The sequence below is a fragment of the Mesocricetus auratus genome, unplaced genomic scaffold (genome assembly GCF_017639785.1).
Source record: "Mesocricetus auratus isolate SY011 unplaced genomic scaffold, BCM_Maur_2.0 Super-Scaffold_100031, whole genome shotgun sequence".
Lineage (NCBI taxonomy): Eukaryota > Metazoa > Chordata > Mammalia > Rodentia > Cricetidae > Mesocricetus > Mesocricetus auratus.
In genome coordinates, this window is record NW_024429212.1 from 17282335 (window position 1) to 17307341 (window position 25007).

Below are 25007 nucleotides of genomic sequence, written 5' to 3' on the forward strand. Positions count from 1 at the left end.
ATTCTGTAACCTGCTACAGAGACAGTAATCCCACAGGAATTGCAGGGTTTGAAATGACATAAGCATGGAAGTATAAAGTACATGTAAGCAAGACAGAGTAGAAGTGACTTCAGAAATAGATTGTCTTCCCCTCTAATATGCCTCCCAAAGATACTTGGTCTATATAGCTCATGGTCTCTGAATAGTGGCCTTAGTAGTTACATGTACTGCTCTCTTAACAGTGTATGTTGAAGCTGCTTTACTCAGGTATGTGTGTGAAAAAAATCACTAGAGTGATAGCCATGTGTGCAATTTCATTAAACAATACATTCTATATGTATACTTTTTTGGAGATTGTATGATTGAACCACATAAACAGAATCAGATATACAAGTGATTCATGATAGTAATATTTGTATGATATAGTATTAAACAGAATGTTATGAGATATTTTTACATGTATTAATTTAATAAATTATGAATCTCAAAAAAACCATTATTTTGTGACTTGATAGAAATAATTCAGTAGACATGGAAACTGGTAATTTAGCCCAGAAAGTAGGAGGAGAAATATCTTCAGGTAGACTTAAGAGAAGTGGAGGAGTTGGTGTTGTGTAGAGACAAGGGGAGGCAGGCCGTGTGGGTGTAAAAACAAATGGGGCAGAAGGCCTTCGGTGGGGGAGCCTGGTGTGTCTGTTGTTTTTCACTGTCTCCCTGGGCAGCCCTGGCTGGCCTCGGACTCAGAGATCCACCTACTTCTGCCTCTTAAATGCTGATACTAAAGGCATGCACCATCACACCAAAGGTGTGGGAGGTTTAGGAACAGAAACACTAGCACACCTTTAATCCCAGCGGGGAGGTAGAGGCAGGTGGATCTCTGTGAGTTCCAGGACGGCCAGGGCTACAAAGAGAAATCCTGTCTCAAAAAAAGGAAAACTGTATGAAATAGTTAACTTTGAGAGTGGAGAAGTACAAATACACCATTATACCCAGAAGTTTAGTAGACTTACTAGCCAGATAGCCATTAGATCAGCTGGTATCATTTACCCCTATTGTGTGTCAGATGCAGAATATCTTTTTTTTTTTCATCATAAGAACAACCAAAAGTATTCTTAAAAGTGTTCTCCTGCCCCTTTTTAGAACCTTTCCTCTATTCAAATGATAATTAGTGCTACAGGTAGATGCTACTGGTTTTGGTAAAAATAGAACCTCTTTTATACAGGATAAATTTGACCAAAAAATGGCAAATTTGTGGTAATAACACATAGCATTTACCAAATTCAAGGTACTATTCTAAGTTCTTTATATAAACTCAATTCCTTTAACAACCCTGTGTTACGTAATAGTACTTAGTATTTCTTCATTGTAGTGGTATTTTCCCCGATATATCAATGAAAAATCAATAGTTCCTAACCACTATGCTACATTGTAAACATCAGTAGTGAATAGTAATCATATTCTTTTGACCTTGGAACTACTTGGTCAGTTAAGGATTAAGAGAGTAGAACTTAAGCTGGTTTGGTGATATAGAACTTTAATTCCATCATTGGGATTTCTCTGAGTTAAAGCTAGCCTGGGCTACATCGTAAGACCATGGAAAAAGAGATTGAGGAGGAGGGAGGGATGGAAGAGAGGGATGAAGGGAAGGGAGGACAGACATTGAAAATACTGTACGACTAGTAAAATTATTCCCTATTATGTATGCCACTGGACTGTATACATGTACCTTTAAGTCGTTTTACCTATTCAATTGTCATGGAAGTTAAGTGCCAAATTAAAATATTCAAAATACTATAGTCAGTTCTTAAGTGTAGAATTGGATTCTTAAAACCTAATGTTAAGTTCTGTACTCAAATGTTTGTTGTGAATGATATTCTACTGTTTTAAATGTGTTGACCACAGTACTTGTAACTTTAAATTCATGTAGTTCAAGAGGCTTGATTGCATTGACTATGTTGGTTTAATGACTTTTCTTTAATTCACCATGCATATTGTGCCTTAATCTTAAGAGTAACTGAAGACATCTTCTCAGAACCTTTTTCCTAAGGGCCTGTATTTTTTCCTTATCTCATTCACTGTTACCTCTCTTTTAAATAGAAAATTCATAGCTAAGATTGCTAATTGTTGAGTGAAATTTTGACTTGCTAATCATTTTGCTGTTTATTATTTAGTCATTTATATGTATATTGGATAAATACATACTGGTTTGTAAAATTTGACATAAGCAAAATTTTAAATTAGGATACAGAGCCTTGAACTACTGGCTAGTTCTGATTGTTTATTTTGCATGCTACTAAGTATGGATTGCACTAATTTCCAGTTTAAAAGCAGGATTTTAAAATTCTTTTATCCTGGGGAAGCATAGAGTTGTTATAACAAAACCTAGTATGTCAAACTGATAGAAAAATAATTTATTCCACTAGAGATGGATTGCTTCCGATTTTATTTTTCCATTTCATGGATGATTATCTACAGGCTCTAGGACAGAATTGGATTGATGACTGAAGAAATTAAGTAGACATTTATGGCACCAAAGAGCCCACAGAACTTTTTTGTCCTAGTTGTCATACTCTTAATTCCTTTATGCTACACTTAACTTTTTAAAATAATTCTCTTCATCTTTCATGTTCAGATTTAATATTCACTGCTTGATGCGTCAATTTCTTTTGTTTTAGATAGGAATAACTTAACATTAAGATTAATGTTTGAAGCCGGGTGTTGGTGGCGCACACCTTTAATCCCAGCACTCGGGAGGCAGAGGCAGACAGATCTCTGTGAGTTCGAGGCCGGGCTGGACCGACAGCCTCCAAAACAATACAGAGAAACCCTGTCTTGTAAAAAACCAAAAAAAAAAAAAAAAAAGATTAATGTTTGAAGATATTTGTTTTCTAGCTATGGTTTCCCTTTCAAGTATGATCTGGTTAGGGTTGGGTAACACTATTTATTTATTTATTTGGGTTTTTTTTTTTTTTTTGAGACGGGGTTTCTCTGTGTAGCCCTGGCTGTCCTGAAACTTGCTTGCTCTGTAGACCAGGCTGGCTTCAAACACAGAGATCCACTTGCACCACCACACCACACCCCCCCAGCTTATAACACTTATTTTTTAATTTATTTATTTGTGTTTGTGGTGTTGGGAATTGAATTTAGTGCCCTGTTTATGCTAAAAAGTACTTTGCCACTGAATTATACTCTTCTTCTTGTGATATCTGAGTGATGTGAAGGACTTTTAAACAATTTGTTTTAAGCAGTGAAAGTGCCTGGGGCACCATCCTTGTGTTCTGGGTGGAGCATCAGCTGGCTTCAGTCCAGTCCTGATTCAGAGAATGTCGCCTTAACGTACAGTAGCACAACTGAACAGACATTAGTATTGGTACACGAGAAGTATTTAAGTGCACATTTGAAAAATTCTGAACACAGTGAGAGTGTTCAGAGACTTCATGTTCTGGGACTTGAGAGATGGCTCACAGTCCCCAAGTATGCTTCACAGCACCTATGTCAAATAGCTCACAACTTCTGCACCTCAAACTTCAGGGAATCTGCTGGCCTTCTGCTCCTGCAGGCCCTGCACTCACAGCAAAACAAACAGAAAACCCTGTTCTGGTTGGGCATGGCTACACAGTCTCATAAACCCATTTAGTTGAGCAGACCGAGGCAAGAAGAGCACATATTAGAAGCTAGCCTGAGCTACCGTGCCAGCATAAAACAAATAAGAAAAAACAAGTTTCCCACTCTGTGATGATATACTATTATTTACTAAAGATTGCCTGAAATAGCCAAATGCAAAGCTAGCCACACTAGTTAGCTATAGAAGACAGGCAGTGGTAGGACACACCTTTAATCCCAGGATTCAGGATGGGTCTCTGTGAGTTCAAGGCCACCCAAGGCTACATGAGAGTGAGTCAGTCTAAAAGATTAACAAAGCTCTATCCTTTAACCCCAGCCCTAGAGAGGTGTATAAAAGACAGGAGCCCAGTGTCTCAGGCTGCACTCAGAGATTTAGTCTCCAGCCACATTGAGGAGAGGCAGCAGTCTGAGGCTTGGAGGAGAGCTCATGGAGACAGGATCAACCCTTTCAGTCTGAGGAAGTGCTAAGAGCTAGTGGCTGACTCCTTTGCTTATCTGGCCCTCAGCTTGAACCCCAGTATCAGACTCTGGGGTTTTATTATTCCTGCTACACCACTCACAGTTTTGTTTTGGACTAGAGCAAAGGCAATTTATTAAGAACTTGACTAGGAACTTACATTACTCATATACATCCTGTTTCCAAAAAGGGTAGTAGTAAATAGTTCACAAAATGTGATTATGAGAAATGACAAAGTTAGCTAAAATTAAGACAAAGATAGGAAAAAAGATGAAGCAAAAGAACAAGGACATATATAGGAACATGATAATATTATTCAATTCAAGATATGATCAAGGTATAATAATATTTCACCTGTTTTTTAAAACTCTTAAGTCTTCGTCTGTCTTTTCTATGCTGTGTTGCTTTACCTACAAACATTTCTTTGGTTATATGAATGTGGGAAAATGAAGCAAAAAGAAAGAAATGTTTTCCTAGCTTAAACCATAATGTTGATGTCTGCATGTTACTTCTAGATTTACTTTATCTTTGATTATGTGAGTGTCTTCATGTGGCTTTAAGCACAGGTGAGTACATGTGCCTTTACAGTCTAGAAGAAAGCATAGGATTCCTTGGAGGTGGGGTCACAGGTCCTTGTGACATGGGTGCTGGGAATCAAACCTAGAACTCCTGAAATAACATGGGCTCTCAATGCCAAGCCGTCTCTCCAGCCCCTGCACCTAATTTTTTTATGTCTCCTAGTTGGAGTGTAAAACCTGGTTTAACCTTATGCTCCTAAATTAGCATTAATGGAATATTTTTTTCAGTTGGTTAATATTTCCTACTTTATCTTTAAATTATGTACTTGAATGTTATGGTAGATTTTAATGCTAAGTCAATATGACTTTAATATTCATAATATTAATCTGTTTTGCATTCTAGGGAGGAAAATTGTAATTAAAAGAAGATATCTGTGTCATGAAAAATGGAATCGTTGGTACTGTGCTGTTTATTATATGTAGTGCATATTTCATAGAAGCTGTTATTTTATTGTTTTTTTAATAAATTTTATATTTTAATATTTTTAAAGAAATCTTTCTAAAATATAATTATGTTTTTAAGTGAAAATTAATTTATTATTTTTTGGTGAAATTGCTGGTTTTCTTGTCTTTGTCTTTTACATAAAGATAATGGCTAAAATACCTAATAAGTAAATTCAGCATTTGCATTTTTAGTCATGCTACTCTACTGTCTCCTATTTTGTAATATTTACTTTTTAAATTAACAGTATGAATTTACAAATCATTCTATGATAAATTCTTATATTTTTGGTTGTGAGTCTAGCCTTTAATAGCTGAGCCATATCTCCAGCCCTTTGATAAATTCTTAAGACTTGTTGGGTGTTCTATGTTCATTGGGAACTTTATATTTAATCATCAAAACAGCCCTATGAAGTAGATATGTTCTTATTTCTGTTTCTGTTTTAAATAGAATTCTTTAACATGGTAGAATTATATGTTCTAAAGAAAGTTAGTCTTTGTAAGTATTAAGAGGTAGTTTTGGGTCACTGACTCCATTTATACACGGTTAGCACTAAGAATTAAACATTGAAGCCCTTAATATGTTATTAGTCCCAATGTGGGTACTGGGAAGCAAACCCAGATTCTCTGGAAAATGGAGTGATCTCTCCAGCGCTGTCCATTAGTATGTTACTAGTATCATCTGAATAACACTAAGTCAGAGTCTAGAACCAAATTTGAACGTTTAAAACATCCACTATGAGCGTAACAGAAGTGATGATAATTGGCAATGATAGAAAGATTAGTTGACCTAAAGACAATTGAATAACAAGAATCCAATCTGAAGAACAAGAAAAAATGATAGGATGAATATGAATCGAACATACAGGATGTGTGGAGAGCATTAAGGTTAAGAAGAGAAAGGGGGTACAAAAAGTATTTAAAGTTATAGCTGGAAGTACCTCAAGTTTAGTGAAGATAAATTAGAACCAATAAAGTCTAAGTAGGAAGGACAGACACACATATACACACACACACTCACTCTCATACATACACACACGCTCTTTCCTACTAAGTCATTTAGTAGTAAAATACTGAAAACCAAGAATATAAAGCATATCTTAAAAACAGGTTTCAAAAGTCTTATGTAAGAAGATAGCAATCCAAAAGAAGGCTGATTTCTAATTATTCATTATAAACAATTTGACTTTTTTTCCTTTGACAGAGACTTATTATGCATTATTATGTAGCCCCAGCTGGCTGGGTCTTCAGACCCAGGTTGAACTTTAACTCACAGAAATTCACCTGCCTTTGCCTATGGAGTGCTAGGATTAAAGGCATGTGCCACCATGCCCAGCAATCGGACATATTTTAAATATAAAAACACTAATATTATGACAGTAAATAGAATTTATATTTTTAAAAAATCATATCAAACAGTAGACATAAAAAACTTAAGTGTTATATTAATATTAGATAAAGTGGGCATCAAAATGAGAATGTTGTCTTAAATGTATATACCTCAAATGCCACACTTCAAACTTAACATAATTGAAAGGGAGGGAGGGAGGAAGAGAGGGAGGGAGGAAGGGAAGGAAGGAAGGAAGGAAGGAAGGAAGGAAGGAAGGAAGGAAGGAAGGAAGGAAGGAAGAGTCCATACCCATAGCAGGAAAGTCTAACCTCTGCTTTTTAGTAATTAAAAGAATAAAAGACCAAAAATGTAAGTACATATATAACAGATTTGAACAGCAACTTGCCTTTAACTTTTTTTTTTTTTTTTTTTTTTTGGTTTTTCGAGACAGGGTTTCTCTGTATTGTTTTGGAGACTGTCCTGGAACTAGCTCTGTAGACCAGGCTGGCCTCGAACCCACAGAGATCCACCTGCCTCTGCCTCCCAAGTGCTGGGATTAAAGGCGTGTGCCACCAACGCCCAGCTTGCCTTTAACATTTAAAGAATACTTCTTATTCTAACGGGAGAATGCATGCTTGGGTACAACAGGGATTGTAACCATGTGTTGGGCCATAATTTAAATCATAATAAAAATTTAAAAGTTGAAATCATCTTACAAAGTGTTTTCTGGCCACAAAGTAACTAAAGTACACATTAGTAATAACATGTCTATAAAATCTTCAAGTATTAAACAGTTACGCTATGTATGTGTACCTCCCTCACACACAGGAAGAAATCTTATATTTGCAATTGATTGCTAATAAAGATACAACAGCTAAATTTGTAAATGGAGCTCAAATTGTTGTCTACTACTACAAAAATAAATTTATAGCTGTAATGCTTTTACTGGGTTTTTAGAAATTTATAACCAGTGATCTAAGATTCTACCCTTTAAAAAATTGATCTGACTATTTTATGTGCACTGGTGTGAAAGTATCAGATCCCCTGAACTGCAGTTATAGGCAGTTGTGAGCTGCCATGTTGTTTCTGGGAACTGAGCCAGAATCCTCTGGAAGAGCAGCCAATGCTCTTAACCACTGAGCCATCTCTCAAGCCCCCCTAAGTTTCTACCTTAAGAAACTAGCAAATCAAGGCAAATTAAATCTAAAACCAACTCAAGGAAATGACAAATGAAGGAATAACAGAAATTAGTAAAGAAGAAAATTAATAGCTAAAAGTCAATTCACTAAATACATTAATAAAATAGATAAAACACTAGCAAGGCTAATCAAGAAAATACAAATGACCAATATTAGGATGGAAGATATTTTAGTATGGATCCTCTCAACATTAATTTAGGAAATGTTAGGCACACCTTTTTTGTTTGTTTGGTTTTGGTTTTTCCTGGCAGAATTTCTCTGTGTAGCTTTGGAGCCTGTCCTGGAACTAGCTCTTGTAAATCAGGCTGGTCTCAAACTCACAGAGATCCAGCTGCCTCTGACTCCCAAGTGCTGGGATTAAAGGCGTGGGCCACTACCGCCCAGCTAGGCATACCTTTTATGTCATTTTAATTTGGCATATTAGATGAAATGGAATTGGAAATCTAGCTGTTAGGTTTTTCATATATAAAATAAATTATAATTAGAGTCAAAAGAATTTCTAGAAAAAAATTTTCAGACCCAGGTAATTTTGCTATATTAATAAAGGCTAGAAAACATCTAAAGAAGAAACTATAACTATTTTAAAGAAACTTTTCAAAAAATAAAGGAGGAAAAAACCTACAATTTCTTTTTGGAGTCAATATAGTCATCAGCTGGTATCAAATGGGAGCATTACATGGAAAGAAGAGATCCCATATGAATGTAGACACAGGGTGCCACACTAAATCCCTGAGACCAAATATGGCCCATCTCTGATTCGAAAATAAAATGTGCTTGTATTAATATATTGTCCATGGCTGATTTTGTACCATGTAAGTTTCTTAATTAAATAGTGGGGGCAAAGACAGTATTGACAATGTTTAAACTGCTTTTAAAATTATAAATTTACAAAATTAATAGGACCAAAAATAGTCCTTTACTATATCAGTTGGATAAAATATTTTATATGCTCACAGATCACAGTCTCACAGCAGGGGAACCAGCATAGGACTGAACCAGGCCCCCTGAACATGGGTGTCATTTGGGAGGCCAGGGCAGTCTATGGGACCTCTGGCAGTGAAACCAGTATTTATCCCTAGTGTATGGACTTTGGGAGCCCATTCCCTATGGAGGGATACTTTCTAAGCCTAGATACGCAGGGGAGGGTCTAGGCCCTGCCCCAAATGTTGTGACAGACTTTGATGATCCTCCATGGGAGGCCTCACCCTCCCTGAGGAGTGGATGGGGGGGTTGGATGGAGGGTTAATGGGGGGCATGGGAGGACAGGAGGAGAGGGAACTGGGATTGGTATGTAAAATAAGATTGTTTTTAATTTAAATAAAAAACAAAATATATAAGTAATACCTATTGGTACATGGGTACCACATATATAAAAGTGTATATTTTATATATTTACATATTTATGGGGAGTTTTGTTTAAGACGGGGACTCAAACTATTGCCTAGGCTGCCCAGGGACTCACTATACAACCCACCAGGCTGGCCTTGAACTCATGACAGCTGACAGGCCTTCTGCCTCAGCCCACAAGCAGTGAGGTTACAGACATACACCACTATGCTTGGCTATTTGATTTTCTCTGAGCTTCTATTTCTTTTTATTTGACAAGTGTTTGTCTGAATGCATGTCTGCACCACATACATGCAGTGCCAGTGAAGGCCAGAATCAGGCAGAGTCCCTGGAACTAGAGTTACAGATGATTGTGACCTGCCACGTGGGTACTGGGGAATTGAACCCAGGCTCTCTGGAAGGGCAGCCACTCAACCTATCTCTCAGCCACTTAACTGATTCTCTTTCTCTTTTCCCTCCCTCCTCTCCTCTCCTCTCCTTCCCTCCTTCCCTCTCTGTGTGGTACAGGGAACCAAATCCAGAGCCTCATATACGCCAAGCAAGGACCTATATCCCTAGCCCAATTTAATTGTTTTTTTTTTTTTCGAGGCAGGGTTTCTCTGTGGCTTTGGAGGCTGTCCTGGAACTCGCTCGGTAGTCCAGGCTGGTCTCGAACTCACAGAGATCCGCCTGCCTCTGCCTCCCAAGTGCTGGGATTAAAGGCTTGCGCCACCAACGCCCGGCACGCCCAATTTAATTGATTATTACCAAAGTCATCCAGTGTTGAAAGTCTTCAACAAATAATGGTGGTATTACAACAAACAAATAAATAAATAGATAGAAAAAAACAAAAATAACAGTTTTGACATCATACAGAAACTAGGTTGAGGGCTGGGGAAGTATGAGAACTTAACTATAAATCCCCAACTGTTGTAAGCTCAGCATATCTATGGGGAGGTAGTTGGCATAAACAAGAGAATTCTCAGAAGTTCACAGGTTAGCTAGCCTAATATATGTAGCACAACACCAACAGAGACCCTGTCTCAAAACAACAAGGAAGGCAAGAACCAACAGCTATACCCAAGATTGTTCTCAGACTTCCATGCATGTGTTGTGGTACATATGTGCCGGCATTCACTTACATACACACACAGTCATCGTACACACACACATACACATGCATGTATGCTATATCAAATGGATTATGGACATTAATATAAACATTAAAACCATAAAGCTAGAAGAAATAGAATAACTTCATAACCTTGTGTTAGGCAAATTTCTTAGGACCTAGAAAGCACTAGTTATGGAAGAAAAACTTAATGAGCTGTACTTCTTCAAAATTCTTAACTGCAGCCGGCGTTGGCGGCACACACCTTTAATCCCAGCACTTGGGAGGCAGAGGCAGGCGGATCTCTGTGAGTTCGAGGCTAGCCTGGTCTAAGCGAGTTCCAGGACAGTCTCCAAAACAATACAGAGAAACCCTGTCTCGCAAAACAAAACAAAAAAATTCATAACTACTTTTCATTTCTCATCATTAAGAAAATGAAAAGGCAAATGGCAAAATGAATGCCATCAGTTTATGTAACATAGAAGTTGCTTAAAAAGACTAAGAATTCTCTATAACTCAATAAAAGACTAACATCCAAAGTTAAAGCAGACACAAAGCATGTGAACAGATATATACTTCTGCAAAGGAAATGTGAATAACTGTGCCCTAGTGAAAGTGTTCAACATCTTTGGTCCCTAGGGAAATGAAAATTTTAAAAATTAAAAGCAGGAGGCCGGGGGGGGGAGGCTGGAGAGATGGCTCAGAGGTTAAGAGCACCGGCTGCTCTTCCAGAGGTCCTGAGTTCAATTCCCAGCAACCACATGGTGGCTCACAGCCATCCATAATGAGATCTGGTGCCCTCTTCTGATGTGCAGACATACATGAAGCAAGATGTTGTATTCATAATAAATAAATATAAATCTTTAAAAAAAAAAGCAGGAGGCTGGGCGTTGGTGGCGCACGCCTTTAATCCCAGCACTCGGGAGGCAGAGGCAGGCAGATCTCTGTGAGTTCGAGGCCAGCCTGGTCTACAGAGCGAGTTCCAGGACAGCCTCCAAAGCCACAGAGAAACCCTGTCTCGAAAAACAAAAAAAAACAAAAAAAAAAACAAAAAAACAAAAAAAATTAAAAGCAGGGCTGGAAAAATGAGGAATGGCTCGGCCATTAAGACTTCCTGTGGCTCATGCAGAGGGCCCAAATTTATTTTCCAGCACCCGTATGGAGGCTCCCAAAAGCCTGTAACTCCAGTTTAAGGAATCTAATATTCTCCTCCTGGTCTTGGAAGGCACCCACACATACATACACTCAAGACACACATAAAATTAAGTAAAACATTGTAAAGAATTAAAGCACAATGTGATGCTTTTAATACGAAAAGGCAGGCCATTGGATGACCTGGAGCATCTAGAGTCTCTTGAGAACCTGTTGGCTTCTTTTCACACTGGACATGGTCTACTGGATATCATTCTTTGTGTTTAACCAGAGAAGGGAAAGCTTACATCCACCAAAAGTCTTGTACCCTCATGTTCATACCTTTTCTATCAAAACCAAAAAATGGAAACAAACTCAGATATTATTGGTACTTGATATATTCAAGCAACTAACTATTGTAAAAAAGAGTGGACATTTATATTTTATAATAGCATCAATCTCAAAATTAAACTGAAAGAAAAAACTATATAAAGCAAATCATACATTATTTCATTTGTAGAATATCAAAATAGACAAAACATTTATGATATTAAAAACCAGAACAGAGCTAGGCGGTGTTGGCCATGCCTTTAATCCCAGCAGAGGTAGGCGGATCTCTGCGAGTTCGAGACCAGCCTGGTCTACAGAGCTAGTTCCAAAACAGCTAGGGCTGTTACACAGAGAAACCCTGTCTCCAAAAACCAAAACAGTAATTGTCACTGGTTAAGAATAGAATTTGAAGTCAACTTTTTAGGTTCACAGAAATGTTCCATACCTTGATTCATTTGTTGGTTACTCAGGTTAAATATTTGCTAGGACCCTTTTGATTTGCTTAGAATACATAAATTTCATTGTTTTTAAATTGTACTTTAATTAAAAGTTTTACACATTTAAGCTGGGCATTGGTGGTGTTTGTAAAGAGAAGCTTTTTCTTTGCTAGCTGCTTTGGTTTATCCCCCGCCAGCCGCCTGGGCTCTGCCGCATTGTAGTCCCCAAATAAACACACAGGAGGCTATATTAATCATGAAGCTGTTGGCCTTGCTTGTTTCTTACTGGCTAGCTCTGACTTAAGTAATTACCCCATAATTGTTAATCTAAATATGTCTCTTACCGGAGAATAGTTCTGGGCTCCTACCCCATGGCGTTACATCTCGAATTCTCCTGTGTTTCTCCTTCCCAGAATCCTCCTGGACTCCTAGTCCCACCTATCTAGATTCCCTATTGGCCAGACAGTGCTTTATTGGCATAAGACTTCCCCAACAGTGGTGCACACCTTTAATGCCAGCACTCGGGAGGCAGAGGCAGGCAGATCTCTGTGAGTTCAAGGCCAGCGTGGTCTACCAAGCGAGTTCCAGGACAGGCTCCAAGACAATACAGAGGAACCCTGTCTCGAAAAACCAAAAAAAAAAAAAAAAAAGTTTTACACATTTAAAAAAACAAAGTAGCCTTAGAAATCACAGATAGGGGTTAATTCTGTTTTTTTTTTTCTTCTTTTTTGGTTTTTCAGGGTTTCTCTGTGTCTCTGAACTCACAGAGATCTGATGCTGGTATTAAAGGCATGCGCCACCAACACCCAGCTTAACTCTGGTTTCTTACTTAGGCTACATGACCTTGCTTCGGGTTGTGTTTTATAACTAAGTTTCAGTTTCTTTAGATGTAAAATAAAATCAGTATCTACTTTAGATGTGTCTAGTGAGGACTAAATAATGTGGAAATACTAGTATGCTAGTAGTATAGAGCAAGGTCTAAATAGACATTCCGTGTTTTCACTGAGGCAGGGTAAACCTGTGTCAAGACTATGGGCTCTGCAACCAGATTATTTCTGACTGATCTAGAAAGACCAGCTTTGCCATTAAGTTTCATAATTCTTCTGTGCTTCTCCACCCACAACTATGTAATATAATCATAGTACCTACCTTAAATTCTTAAGTATTAAGAAAACAGCACTTAGAACAGTGGGTCACAATCCCTTTGGGGTGTCAAATGACCCTCTCACAAGGGTCACCCTAAGACCATTGGAAAACCCAGGTATTTATGTTGTGATTCATAACAGTAGCAGTGTGGCAGTTATGAAGTAGCAATGAAAATTAATCTACGGTTGGAGGTCACCACAACATGAAGACCTATATTAAAGGCTCACAATGTTAGGAAGGTTGAGAACCACTGACTTAGACTAATAGCTGGCATTTAATAAATGAATAGGAAATTACCTCCCTGTTACTATAAGATTTCTTGTTCTTTAGTTATGTAAAGAAACTACTGAACTCATCAACTGCCCTGGTTTTCTTTTTGGTAAAGAAAATATTAGGTATGTTAGCATGCATCTGTAATCCCATTATTGAAGACATTAGGCAAAAGGATAATGAGTTCTAGACCAGCCCAGGATACACAGTAAAACTATTTCAGGAAAAAAAAGTATATAAACTGAGTAAATCAGAACATTACAACCACATTGTGTAAAGACTACTAACCGTTCACTAAAGTCAGTTCTCCACCCTCTTGCATAAGTTTTAGCTGGGCCAATCATTAGGTTTGACATTTCTCTGCTCCGCCTTTAAATTCTTGTTATCAGAACAAGAGCAGAAATGATATTACCACCTCAGGCCAAGGCATCAAAATGCTATGTATTAAACTCCCTAAGGTCTTTCCTCTCAAGATACAAAAAATATCGTAGACAGCAAACAAAAGGAACCTGGTTGACCAAGTCGCTGAGAGCATTCTTGGATAACTACATCAAGGAGAAAAAGTAACACAACCTCACCTTAACATAAGCATTAGTCATTGTTACCCTTAAGTTCTTTTGGTCTGTATTTCTTACAGCTCTGTCAAGCCTAAGTCTGTTTTGACACTCCCTCACAGATGTATACATATTTTTTTTCTTTTTTGGTTTTTTCGAGACAGAGTTTCTCCATATTGTTTTGGAGGCTGTCCTGGAACTTGCTCTGTAGTTCCAGGCTGGCCTCAAACTCACAGAGATCTGCCTACTTCTGCCTCCCGAGTGCTGGGATTAAAGGAGTGTGCCACCAACACCTGGCTGATGTATACATATTTTGCAGATGAACAAGCTTCCTGCTTTAAAGAGAGGACAACTAAAAGAGTGAACTCCCATGGTTTCCTGCCCCAGTAATTATAAGCATAGTATGAATTCATTTTATCTACTTGTCACCTCATTGAAAGCTAGGTTTATTTCTAAGTAGCCTGGTTATTTATTTAATATTTAAAAGAGTTTCATACATGAGTATCATTAATTACACCATTTCTGTCCATCCATTTACTGCCACAAACCCTACTCCACCTCAAATTCATGACTCATTACTGTTATCTATCATCTGTCTGTGCATCTATGCATATATGCTTATAAACACAGAAAACTTCTGAATATATTTAGCATTGTTCATAATTATATGTGTTTAGGGCTAACCGTACCAACAGACAAATATGACTCTCACTGCTTATAAATGACGTTTCCTTTTGCATCAGCTCGAGATGATTACAGAGATCCACAGCTGCTAAAATACAAAGAACAAGTGACCAGGGGGTGTCCGATCCCAACTGGTGTATCTACAATGCAACCCCCACTGCTAAAACTCAGGGAACATCATGGAAGAGGGGATGAAAGAGTGTAAGAGTCAGGGATTCAACACCCATGATGTCTCAACAATATGATTGCCTACACAACATTTGCGAAATGACAATACCAGCCAAAATGCCAACATGGACAGAGGAAATTCCAGAAGGCTCCACTTCTAGATGAAGGGTTAATGTCAATCATTGGATGCTCAGAGAGGGAGAATCAGGTCTCCAGGAATGATTTCCTTGATAGGCAACCTGTATTCTTAATCTCTTTTTGCTTCCTCTAAGGATAAAAGTTAAGGAAGACCCTTGTGTTTTCTACTGTGTGCAGACACAGCAAGAAGCCACTGTCTCTGAACCAGAAACTGTACTTTCAATCAGTCAGTGCCTTAGTCTTAAATTTTCCAACCTCCAGTACTGTGGGAAAAACGTTCCTGTTGTTTATAAACCTTCCAGTTTGTGGTATTTTATTCTAACAGTCAGAATGGATAAAACATCTGCATTAAATGTCTAAATCTCTTCTCCAAGACAAAAAGAGCAAAAATATTCCTTCCTTAGGCTTCTATCTAGTCTAGCGACCCATCATATAGTTTCAATGGCCCAAGGTTCTTTAAAGTTAATTAAGTTTGCTGTTTCTATTTCTTCTGTTTTCATTCTTTGGTGTCCCTTTTAACACCCTTTTTGATATCATCTTAAATTGTCCTCATTAGGATACTTTTTGTTGTTTTGGTTTGGTTTCTTTTTGGTTTTGTTTGTCTTTGAGACAGGATTTCCCTATATAGCTTTGGAGGCTGTCCTGGAACTCGATTTTGTAGACCAGGTTGGTCTGGAACTCACAGACATCCATCTGCCTCTGCCTCCTGAATGTTGGGATTAAAAGTGTGCACCACCACCACCACCTGGCCTAAGAAATTAGTTTTATATTAACAAAAATTAAGTAAATTTGGGCAAAGGGCATGGGATCTGGGGGAGACCAGAAAGATGAGGAAAGACACTAAGTGATGTATAAGAATAATATAAGCAGGAAGGAACATAGAACAAAGATTTAGATGAAAGAAGCTAATAGGCACATATGGGGATTTTTCATAATTTAACCTCTCATTCATATTCTCTCTGTCTCTGTCTCTATCTCTGTCTCTCTGTCTCTATGTCTGTCTCTGTCTGTCTGTCTGTCTGTCTCTCTGTCTTTGTCTCTGTTTCTGTCTTTCTGTCTCTCTCTGTCTCTTTCTGTCTCTGTCTCTCTCGCTTTTTTTTAAACTGTTCCCTCAGGCACCAACTCTTTCAAAGCTACTAAGGAAACTTATTTAACTCTCTATCCCTCTAAAGAACTCAAGATTGAAAAATTGAGGTAGAATCCTGCTTCCATTAAAGGCTGACTAGCAAGCAGCTCACCTAGCTCCCCTGTTTAAGTCTCCCAAGAGGTCCTCATGTGTTGGGGAAGTCCTGTTATTTGCCTGTGCATTTGTCAATAAAGTACTGTCTGGCCAATAGAAAACCTAGATAGGAGGGACTAGGAGTCGAGGAGGATTCTGGGAAGGGGAAACACAAGAGAGTCAACATGTAACGCCATGAGGGGTAGGAAGCCTGGAACTATTCTCCGGTAAGAGACATACTTAGATTAACAATTATGGGGTAATTACTTAAAGCAGAGCTAGCCAGTAAGAGACAAACAAGGCCAACAGCTTCATAATTAATATAGCCTCCTGTGTGTTTATCTGGGACTGATGCGGATCTGGAACCAGGCTGGCGGGAAAGCGGCTCTGGAACCAGGCTGGCGGAACGGCTCCTTCTCAAGGAAAAAGCTTCTCGTAACACTCATGCTTTTCAGCACCCCTCCTTATAAACCCTTCTTCATCTGGCTCCTCCCTACAACTTCCTGTCAGCTAGTTAGCAACTCAGCCTCCTGACCACAGGTGAATTTTATTTAATCAAACACATCTTTGCATCATTAAATGAATGTTCCAGATCATAAACAAAAGTAACACACCTTAAAATAATATTCTACAAAGTTCCCATTTTTGTCTAAACAGAAAAAATGAAAGGTTTTAATTTTAATTTTTTAATTAAGGCTGTATACAATAAGAACAATTTTCTTTTTTTTTAAAGATTTATTTATTATGTATACAGTGTTCTACCTGCATCTACACCTGGATACCAGAAGAGGGCACCAGATCTCATTATAGATGTTTGTGAGCCACCATGCGGTTGCTGGGAATTGAACTCAGGACCTCTGGAAGAACAGCCAGTACTGTTAACCTCTGAGCTATCTCTCCAGCCCAAGAACAATTTTCAAGTAAAGAGTACATTCACAGTGCAATGAGTTCCAGTTCATTTGTGTCTGGCAAATTAAAAGCAAAAACTCCAAAGTTTTATATCTAATTTACTTTCTATTACAACTAAGGAAAACTATAACTATCTAGTCTTCAACTCCATCAAAGACACCGGAAGGATATAATATTATTTAAATAAACAAAAGGTGAATTTCAAATGACTTCCAAAAACTCTAAAAATGACAGACATCTGACTGCCTGAACGGTCACCCAAAGTTCCTTTGTAGCATTAGGGCATCCATCTTTAGCCTCAGGCCCATACATAGTAGCTGGCAGACTTTCCAAAGAAGCAGGAAACTTTAAAGACTGTCCCGCCTATATTGACAGTTTGTCAGTCACTTTCCGCCTTGTTCTGGCAAAGTTCCGTGGTCACTTGCCTGTGGGTCCTGCATATGCAGTCCACACAGCACACCGTAAACAAAGGCAAGAGCAGTTTCTTCGCCCAGTGCTAACCTTCCACAATGAAAGCACACTCCATAAGGAGTTTCTTCAGTGCCCACCATCTCTCAAGTAAATTGGTGCTGCCAGGAGCAGATGTGTCTCGTCGCCATGAAAAGCTCTAACAAAATGTTTTAAATGCCATTTTCTGAAGGTCTTTGAAAGGTTTGAAGACCATCTATCCATCTAAAATATATCTCTATATGATCTAGAAGGCATATCTAACATATCTACAATTTTGATTGTTGTAAATTATTAACTACTAGCCTTTGTTTCCTGATTATCCTATGTAGTTTATAATCGCTTTCAAAAACTAGAATTTTACCTTATGTTTTAAAGGAACCACTTAGGTACAATACCTTGAACAAGAGCAGAAACATATATATAATATATTGTAACAAAAATAACCTTAAATTGGTATCAATATACAAAAGTCCTTTAAACAAGAATAAAAACATATATACAGTGTAACAAAATTCACTTTGAATTTGTTCCCATATACCATAATCCATGACAAGACAAAATATGAGATTAATAGTTGTCTTTTTATCCTATATTCCTATATTCACCTTAATTATAACAAACATCCATGACCCACAAAATAACCAAAGACCACCCACACCCTTTTTTCTCTTGGGAATGTGGATGCTGTTTTCTCTAGACTGCCACCTTGTGAATGTGGATGACATGTCTTTAGGGTCCCTGAGAAAAATTTAAGATAAGAGCCAAGTCCTGGGAGAGCAGTAGTAACCTTTATTGATAATATATCACCTGTCAAGTTTCAGTCTCCCTTGATTAAACCAGATCGATACCAGTCAGTAACAAGCCCACAGCCTCTTGTTTCTTGTGGGAACAAAAGCAAAACCACTTCTCCAAAGCATTTTGATTTCTATTTAACAAATATATGTGTGTGTATATATATATATATATATATATATATATATATATATATATTTAGTTTTTTTCGAGACAGGGTTTCTCTGTATTGTTTTGGAGGCTGTCCTGGAACTCACTCTGTAGACCAGGCTGGTCTCGAACTCACAGAGATCCGCCTGCCTCTGCCTCCCAAATGCTGGGATTAAAAGTGTGTGCCACCACCACTTGGCTTTTTCTTTTCTTTTTTTTTCTTTGTTTTTTGTTTTTGTTTTTGTTGTTGTTGTTGTTGTTGTTTTCCAGACAGGGTTTCTCCGTATTGTTTTGGAGGCTGTCCTGGAAGTAGCTCTGTAAACCATACTGGCCTTGAACTCACAGAGATCCGCTTGCCTCTGCCTCCCAAGTGCTGGGATTAAAGGTGTTTGCCACCAACACCTGGCTTTTAAAACTTTTTAAAAGTTGAGACATTCTTAAACTATCTAGGCTGGTATATTTCAACAAGCCACTTCTCCAAAAAGTTTTGATTCCTATTTAGCAAATATATTTTTTTAAAACTTTTTAAAAGTTGAGACATTCTTAAACTATGTAGGCTGGTTTATTTCAACAGTTCCTCTTTCAATTCCAGGTCTCTTGGCCACTGTTGCTTTTGAGCAATCAAAAAATTAAAAAATCAACACAGTAGCATACAGGATTCAGACTCCCTGTGTATTTCCCATCTCCACGTGGCTTATTCTTTTTTATTACTTTACTCTCTCTTTAAAGACTTTATCTTATTTAGTTATTTATTTATTCATTTATTTTTGGTTTTTCAAGACAGGGTTTCTCTGTAGCTTTGGAGGGTGTCCTGGAACTCACTCTGTAGATCAGGCTGGACTCGATTCACACCTGCCTCTGCCACCCGAGTGCTGGGATTAAAGGCGCCAACACCTAGCTATCTTACTATTTTGAAACTATTTCTTTCTATGACGGTCTATACTCCTTTCTTAAGCCTACACACATTGTAAAACACACTGGAACCTATTTAGAGGTGTATCTGTCTGGATCTCTTTACTGTGTGTCTCTGGTCTTTTTAGACCGCAGAGGGAAACTTTAGACTGTTAAGCCATGCCTGGGTCCTCTGCACGCAGCTCTGTCGGCTGGTTCTGCCCACTCCCGCGTCAGGCAGTGAAAGCCGAGCATAAGACTGTTGTGTCCTGATCCAAGGTTCAAGACCGAGAACTGGATTAAACCTCTCTAGTTATGGAAGCCTGTACATTCAGAGTCTCAATCGCAATCAGTTTTTACTTAGCTTCCTGTTTCTCATTCTATTTAGCGCTGCTGGCTGAACAGCAAGGCCACTGAAAGGAGCTATGCCCTTTTTTTCCAGCTTTCTGAGGCTCTGATGGATATCTGAGTACCATGACGGTATGTCATTTTGTTGTTTTAAATGTTTTTTACTTTTTGTCTCTTTGAGGGTCTACCACCCAGCTCCCAAATAACTCACATATGGAGGCTTATTATTATTACTTATGAATGCCTGGCCTTGGCTTGTTGCTAGTCAGCTTTTTATAAATTAACCTGGCTACCTTTTCCATCTGGGCTTTTATTTTTCTTGCCTCTATATCTTACTTTCCTTTCTACTCCATGGCTGGCTAATAGCTGACCCAGATGTCTGCTCCTTGTTGTCTTGCTTCTCCTCCTCATTTCTCCTGTTTATCCTCTGCCCGCCAGCTCCGCCTGTCCTGTCTCCTGCCTCGCTATTGGCCATTCAGCGCTTTATTAGACTATCAGGTGTTTTAGACAGGCAAAGAATCACAGCTTCACAGAGTCAACCAAATGCAGCATAAACAAAAGCATCACTGGCCTCAAATTTAGCGAAATACTGGGATTAAAGAAGGACAATTTAACCTTCCCCCATCCTCAAGACCTTTCCTTTTAATAACAAAAACAATTCTAGTCTCCATTCTCTTATGCCTAAAAAATTCCAGTTCTCTGGGTGGGTGTCTTTCCCAGAAGTCCTTAGAAGAACATTATGATCCCCCAAATCAGTCTTGTTTCACTTTGCACCTTAGCAGATGAGGCAGAATTGGCTTTATTTAATCTAAACATTTTATTTTATAGCTAAAAGTTATACACGAGATATGTACACAATGGGTGAGAGTGCAAACATGATTTGAACAAGCCGTTTCCCAGTCTTGGCAGTTAGTGGCACGGGTTTGTAGGTTTGGGGGCGTGGGCTTGCTGGAGGAAGTTTATCGCTGGGGGCCAGGTCTTGAGTTTCAGGAGTTTGCTCTCTCTGCTTTGTGTTTGTGTCTACTGCCTGCTGCGATAATTCCTGCCATGATGAACTCTTATGCCTCTGGAACCATAAGCCTAAATAAAGTCTTCTATAAATTGCCTTGGCTTTATCACAGCAGTAGAATAGTAGCTAATATAGTAGTGATTAGACAATATAAATTTTTATTTATAAAATGGTTTTATTGCCGGGCAGTGGTGGCGAACGCATCTAATCCCAGCACTCGGGAGGCAGAGGCAGGTGGATCTCTGTGAGTTCGAGGCCGGCCTGGCCTACAGAGTGAGTTCCAGGACAGCCTCCAAAGCCACAGAGAAATCCTGTATCGAACTCCCCCCCCCCAAAAAAAGAGTGACTAGTAATAACCACATAACAGAGTCAATACTAGGCTGTTTTGAGATTTCCTCTGTCAACAGAATTAATCCAAATATCTTCACTTTAGCTCCAGGCAGTCTTTTTGGACAAAACTTTTAGTTCCTATACAGAGGTGGACAAGGAATGGCTTGTGCCAGGGGGCTAGAACTAGCTCAAGACAAGTAAGTGGCCTTTGAACCTGAAATAGCCCAGTCTTCCCATGGTAATTCAGTTCAAATCAGCCTCTGCAGATACATTTCTTTTGAGTAGTTTCTGTTCAGTGTCACCATAATCAAAAATGTTGGCGTTATAAACACACCTGACCAGCCAGCTTACTAGTTAGTCTTACATATATTAAAATAGTAACCATTAACTAACTAATGACTAAACTTAAAAATATTTCAATAACGCCAGGCGTTGGTGGCGCACGCCTTTAATCCCAGCACTCGGGAGGCAGAGGCAGGCGGATCTCTGTGAGTTCGAGACCAGCCTGGACTACCAAGTGAGTTCCAGGACAGCCTCCAAAGCCACAGAGAAACCCTGTCTTGAAAAACCAAAAAAAAAAAAAATTCAATAAAAATATTCCTGTTTGTTATGAAGTTAGGAAATAAAGAGGCAGAAAGAACATTTAATATCCAGGCTGGATGCCATGTACAAGCCTGTAATCCCAGTAACCGGGAAGGTGAAGGAAGGACGAAACACCACAATCAGATTAATTTTACACCCACAGAAACCTCACAATGGACATTAAATTTTAATACACAAAGCATGGGGGGACATTCAAACCAGAACACACCAAATACCCTCCTTGATTTGGAAGGTCTTCAGTTCTGCCCACCAGGCCTACCTATCACATAATGATCATGGCACTTAACCGTGTTAGGCTGTGAGACACCTTTGGCTTATTTGCCTTTTTCATTGGCAAGTTCCATAACAGCCAACTTCCCATGAGATGCTTGTTGCTTATAGCACCTTGTACATAGCAGATCCATTACATAAGTCACTTTCTGCTTCATCTTGAGAGGATGTTTGGGCTTACTGCAGGAGGAAATTGAAAGACACCAATAAGAGCTAAGTAAGGCCTTTTAGACCTAGTGACAGCCAGATAGTTCCCAAATATGTCAGATTTCAGCCAAAATCAATAAAGCCATCTACCCAGCCCACAAGTGACTCAGAAAATTAAAATACTTTCCTATTATCAATGTGCATTTTTTCCTTTCACATTCTTTCTTCAGGAAAAATATATTATTTATTGTCATGTCTTCCATAACTCTAGTACATAGCTAAGTATATGGTAGATTCCCAATAAACATTGTTAAACAAAAGCAATGCATGAATGAATAAATGGGACTTACAGATTTCTAGTTTTGTCTGCTATAAACGTTTTTTGTTTGTTTGTTTTCTGCAGCTCAGCTGGCCTAGAATTCATTATGGAAGCCAGGTTTTTGTTATTATTATTATTAATCATCGTCATCATCATTCTGCACTTTGTCCTACTACTCAGAAGATATTTTTAATTAAAAATACATTTTTTCACACAATATATTCTGATTACAGTTTCCTCTCCTACTCCTTTCAACTCCTCTCTATCTCCCCTCCCACCAAGATCCACACCTGATGGGGGAAGTCCTGTGTATATGTCAATAAAGCACTGTTGGCCAATAGGGAACCAAGATAGGTGGGATCAGGAGCCCAGGAGGACTCTGGGAAGGAGAAACACAGAGAGTCAAAATGTAACGCCATGGGGTAGGAAGCCCAGAAACCTCTCCGGTAAGAGAAATACTTAGATTAGCAATTATGGGATAAATACTTAAGTCAGAGCTAGCCAGTAAGAAACAAGCAAGGCCAACAGCTTCATAATTAATATAGCCTCCTGTGTGTTTATTTGGGACTGATGTGGCTCTAGAACCAGGCTGGCGGGAAGGCTTCTTTTTACACACACCCTTTCCATATCTCACTAGAAAACAAACAGGAAACTAAGGAATAATAATACATAAAAAACAGATTGGAATATGACAAAACAACCCAACAAGAAAAAGAGCCAAAGAAAAAGCACAAGAATCACTTATAGATGTAGAGACACACTTGTTTGCACACTCAGGAATCCACAAAAATACAAACAGGAAGCCATAATATATACTCAAAAGACCTGTAAGAGGAAAAAAAAGCCCCAACTTAACATTGTGAGACAAAGAGTAAGATTGAGAGCTTACTCCTACTTTGCCTGTTGTATTGGTGCAAGCTGATAGGATTTGCTGAAGGAGGCAGAGGCAGGAGGATCACGAATTCCAGGCCAGCCTGGGCCACACATTAGCTGGGAGGTGGTGGCACATGCCTTTAATCCCAGCACTCAGGAGGCAGAGGCAGGCGGATCTCTGTGAGTTTGAGACCAGTCTGATCTACAAGAAAGAGACAAAGAACTTCCAAAGATGTAGTTAAATTCATTTTTGCATTGCCCATCTATTTGTGTGTATGCAGCCTAAACTTTAAAAAAATAATTTATTTTTATTTGCATTGCATTGCATTTTGCCTGCATGTATGTCTGTGTGAGGGTTATCAGATCTTGGAGTTACAGTTGTGAGCTGCCATTTGGGTGCTGGAAATTGAACCCAGGTCCTCTGTAAGAGCACTCAGTGCTCTTAACCTCTGAGCCATCTTTCCAGCCTCTTGGTCTACTCTTAAGAGTGGTTTGTTTGCCCAGTGAGACTCCCTTGGATAAAACTTAAGGTTTTCATTTGCAAGTGACTGGAGATAACTTCTGGGTTAGGGATGAGGGTGCTGTGTCCATTTCTTGTTTCAGCTCTAGATCTACATTTAGTGGAGACCTGTGCAGGCCAGTGTGTGCTGCCTCAGCCTCTGACTGCTCATATGTACATCAGCCCTGCTGAGTTCAGGAAGCCCTGCTTTCTTAGTGTCCGCCATCCTCTCTGGCTATTGCACGCTTTCTGCCGCCTCTTCCAAAGAGTTCCCTGATCCGCGAGAGGAGGGCTGGATGGAGACATCCCTTTTACTGCCTAGTGTTCCAAGGTCCCTCACCCTGCATGTTGTCTGGCTGTGGGTCTATGCGTTTGTTCCCATCTGCTGTAGGAGTACCACGTCTTTGATAACGGGTGAGCCAGGCGCAGATCTATGCGTAGAGCAGAATGCTGTTAGGAGTCATGTTATTGCTGTATTACTTTAGCAGAACAGTGGTGTTTGATCCCTGGACTATCTAGTTTCAGATTCTTGGCCACCCAAGCAGCAGTAGGTGTGGGCCCCGTTTTTTGGAGTGGGCCTCAATGGTTACCCCCACAAGCTTCGTGCCACTATGGCACTGGTGTGTCTTGCAGGAAGCTCACACATGTGGACTGAAGGGTGCGGAACAGGGTTGGTGTCTACCTCTCTCCTTTGGTAGTGTGCAGAGTACCTTCCAGTACACAAACCTTAGCTAGGAGGGATGAAGGCTCTAGGTAGGTACCGGTTCCGCTTTTCTGTGTCCAATGAGTTGTGTAGGTGCTGTCTTCAGCAATAGGGCCTTGCAAGCCGTTTGTAGAGAGCCTTGGCAATAGCCTTAAACCAGGGTTGTAGAGACAAACCTTTTTCTTGTCTGCCACTTTGGTTTTTCCCCACCAGTTGCCTGGGCTCTGCCGAGTTGTAGTCCCCAAATAACACACAAGATGCTATATTAATTATGAAGCTGTTGGCCTTGCTTGTTTCTTACTGGCTATCTCTGACTTAATTATTTACCCCATAACTGCCAATCTAAGTATTTCTCTTACCAGAGAAAAGTTTCCGGGCTTCTTATCCCTATGGCGGTTACATCTTGACTCCCTGTGTTTCTCCTACCCAGAGTCCTCCTGGACTCCTAGTCCCACCTATCTTGCTTCCCTATTGGCCAACAGTGCTTTCAGATTGACATATACACAGGACTTCCCCATCACAGGATGACTTATAACCAAAGGTAATCTTCTGTTTTCTGAGTGTTGGAATTAATTACATGTGGGAACCATCA

General features: G+C 39.2%; 1 protein-coding gene across 3 annotated transcripts in view; it reads left to right on the forward strand.

Moving 5' to 3' along the window:
• Positions 1–22557, forward strand: part of Ccdc18 (coiled-coil domain containing 18) — a 94634-nt gene extending 72077 nt beyond the window's left edge. For 2 of the 3 annotated variants that reach the window (XM_040733473.1, XM_040733475.1), the window contains 2 exons: positions 19703–19794; positions 22425–22557. In XM_040733473.1, the coding sequence (XP_040589407.1) occupies positions 19703–19783 (81 nt within the window). In that variant the 3' untranslated portion in view covers positions 19784–19794; positions 22425–22557. Of the gene's footprint in view, positions 1–4981; positions 5123–19702; positions 19795–22424 lie in introns of those variants that run through there. The other variant, XM_040733474.1, reaches the window with a different exon arrangement.
• The last annotated feature ends 2450 nt before the right edge of the window (positions 22558–25007 follow it).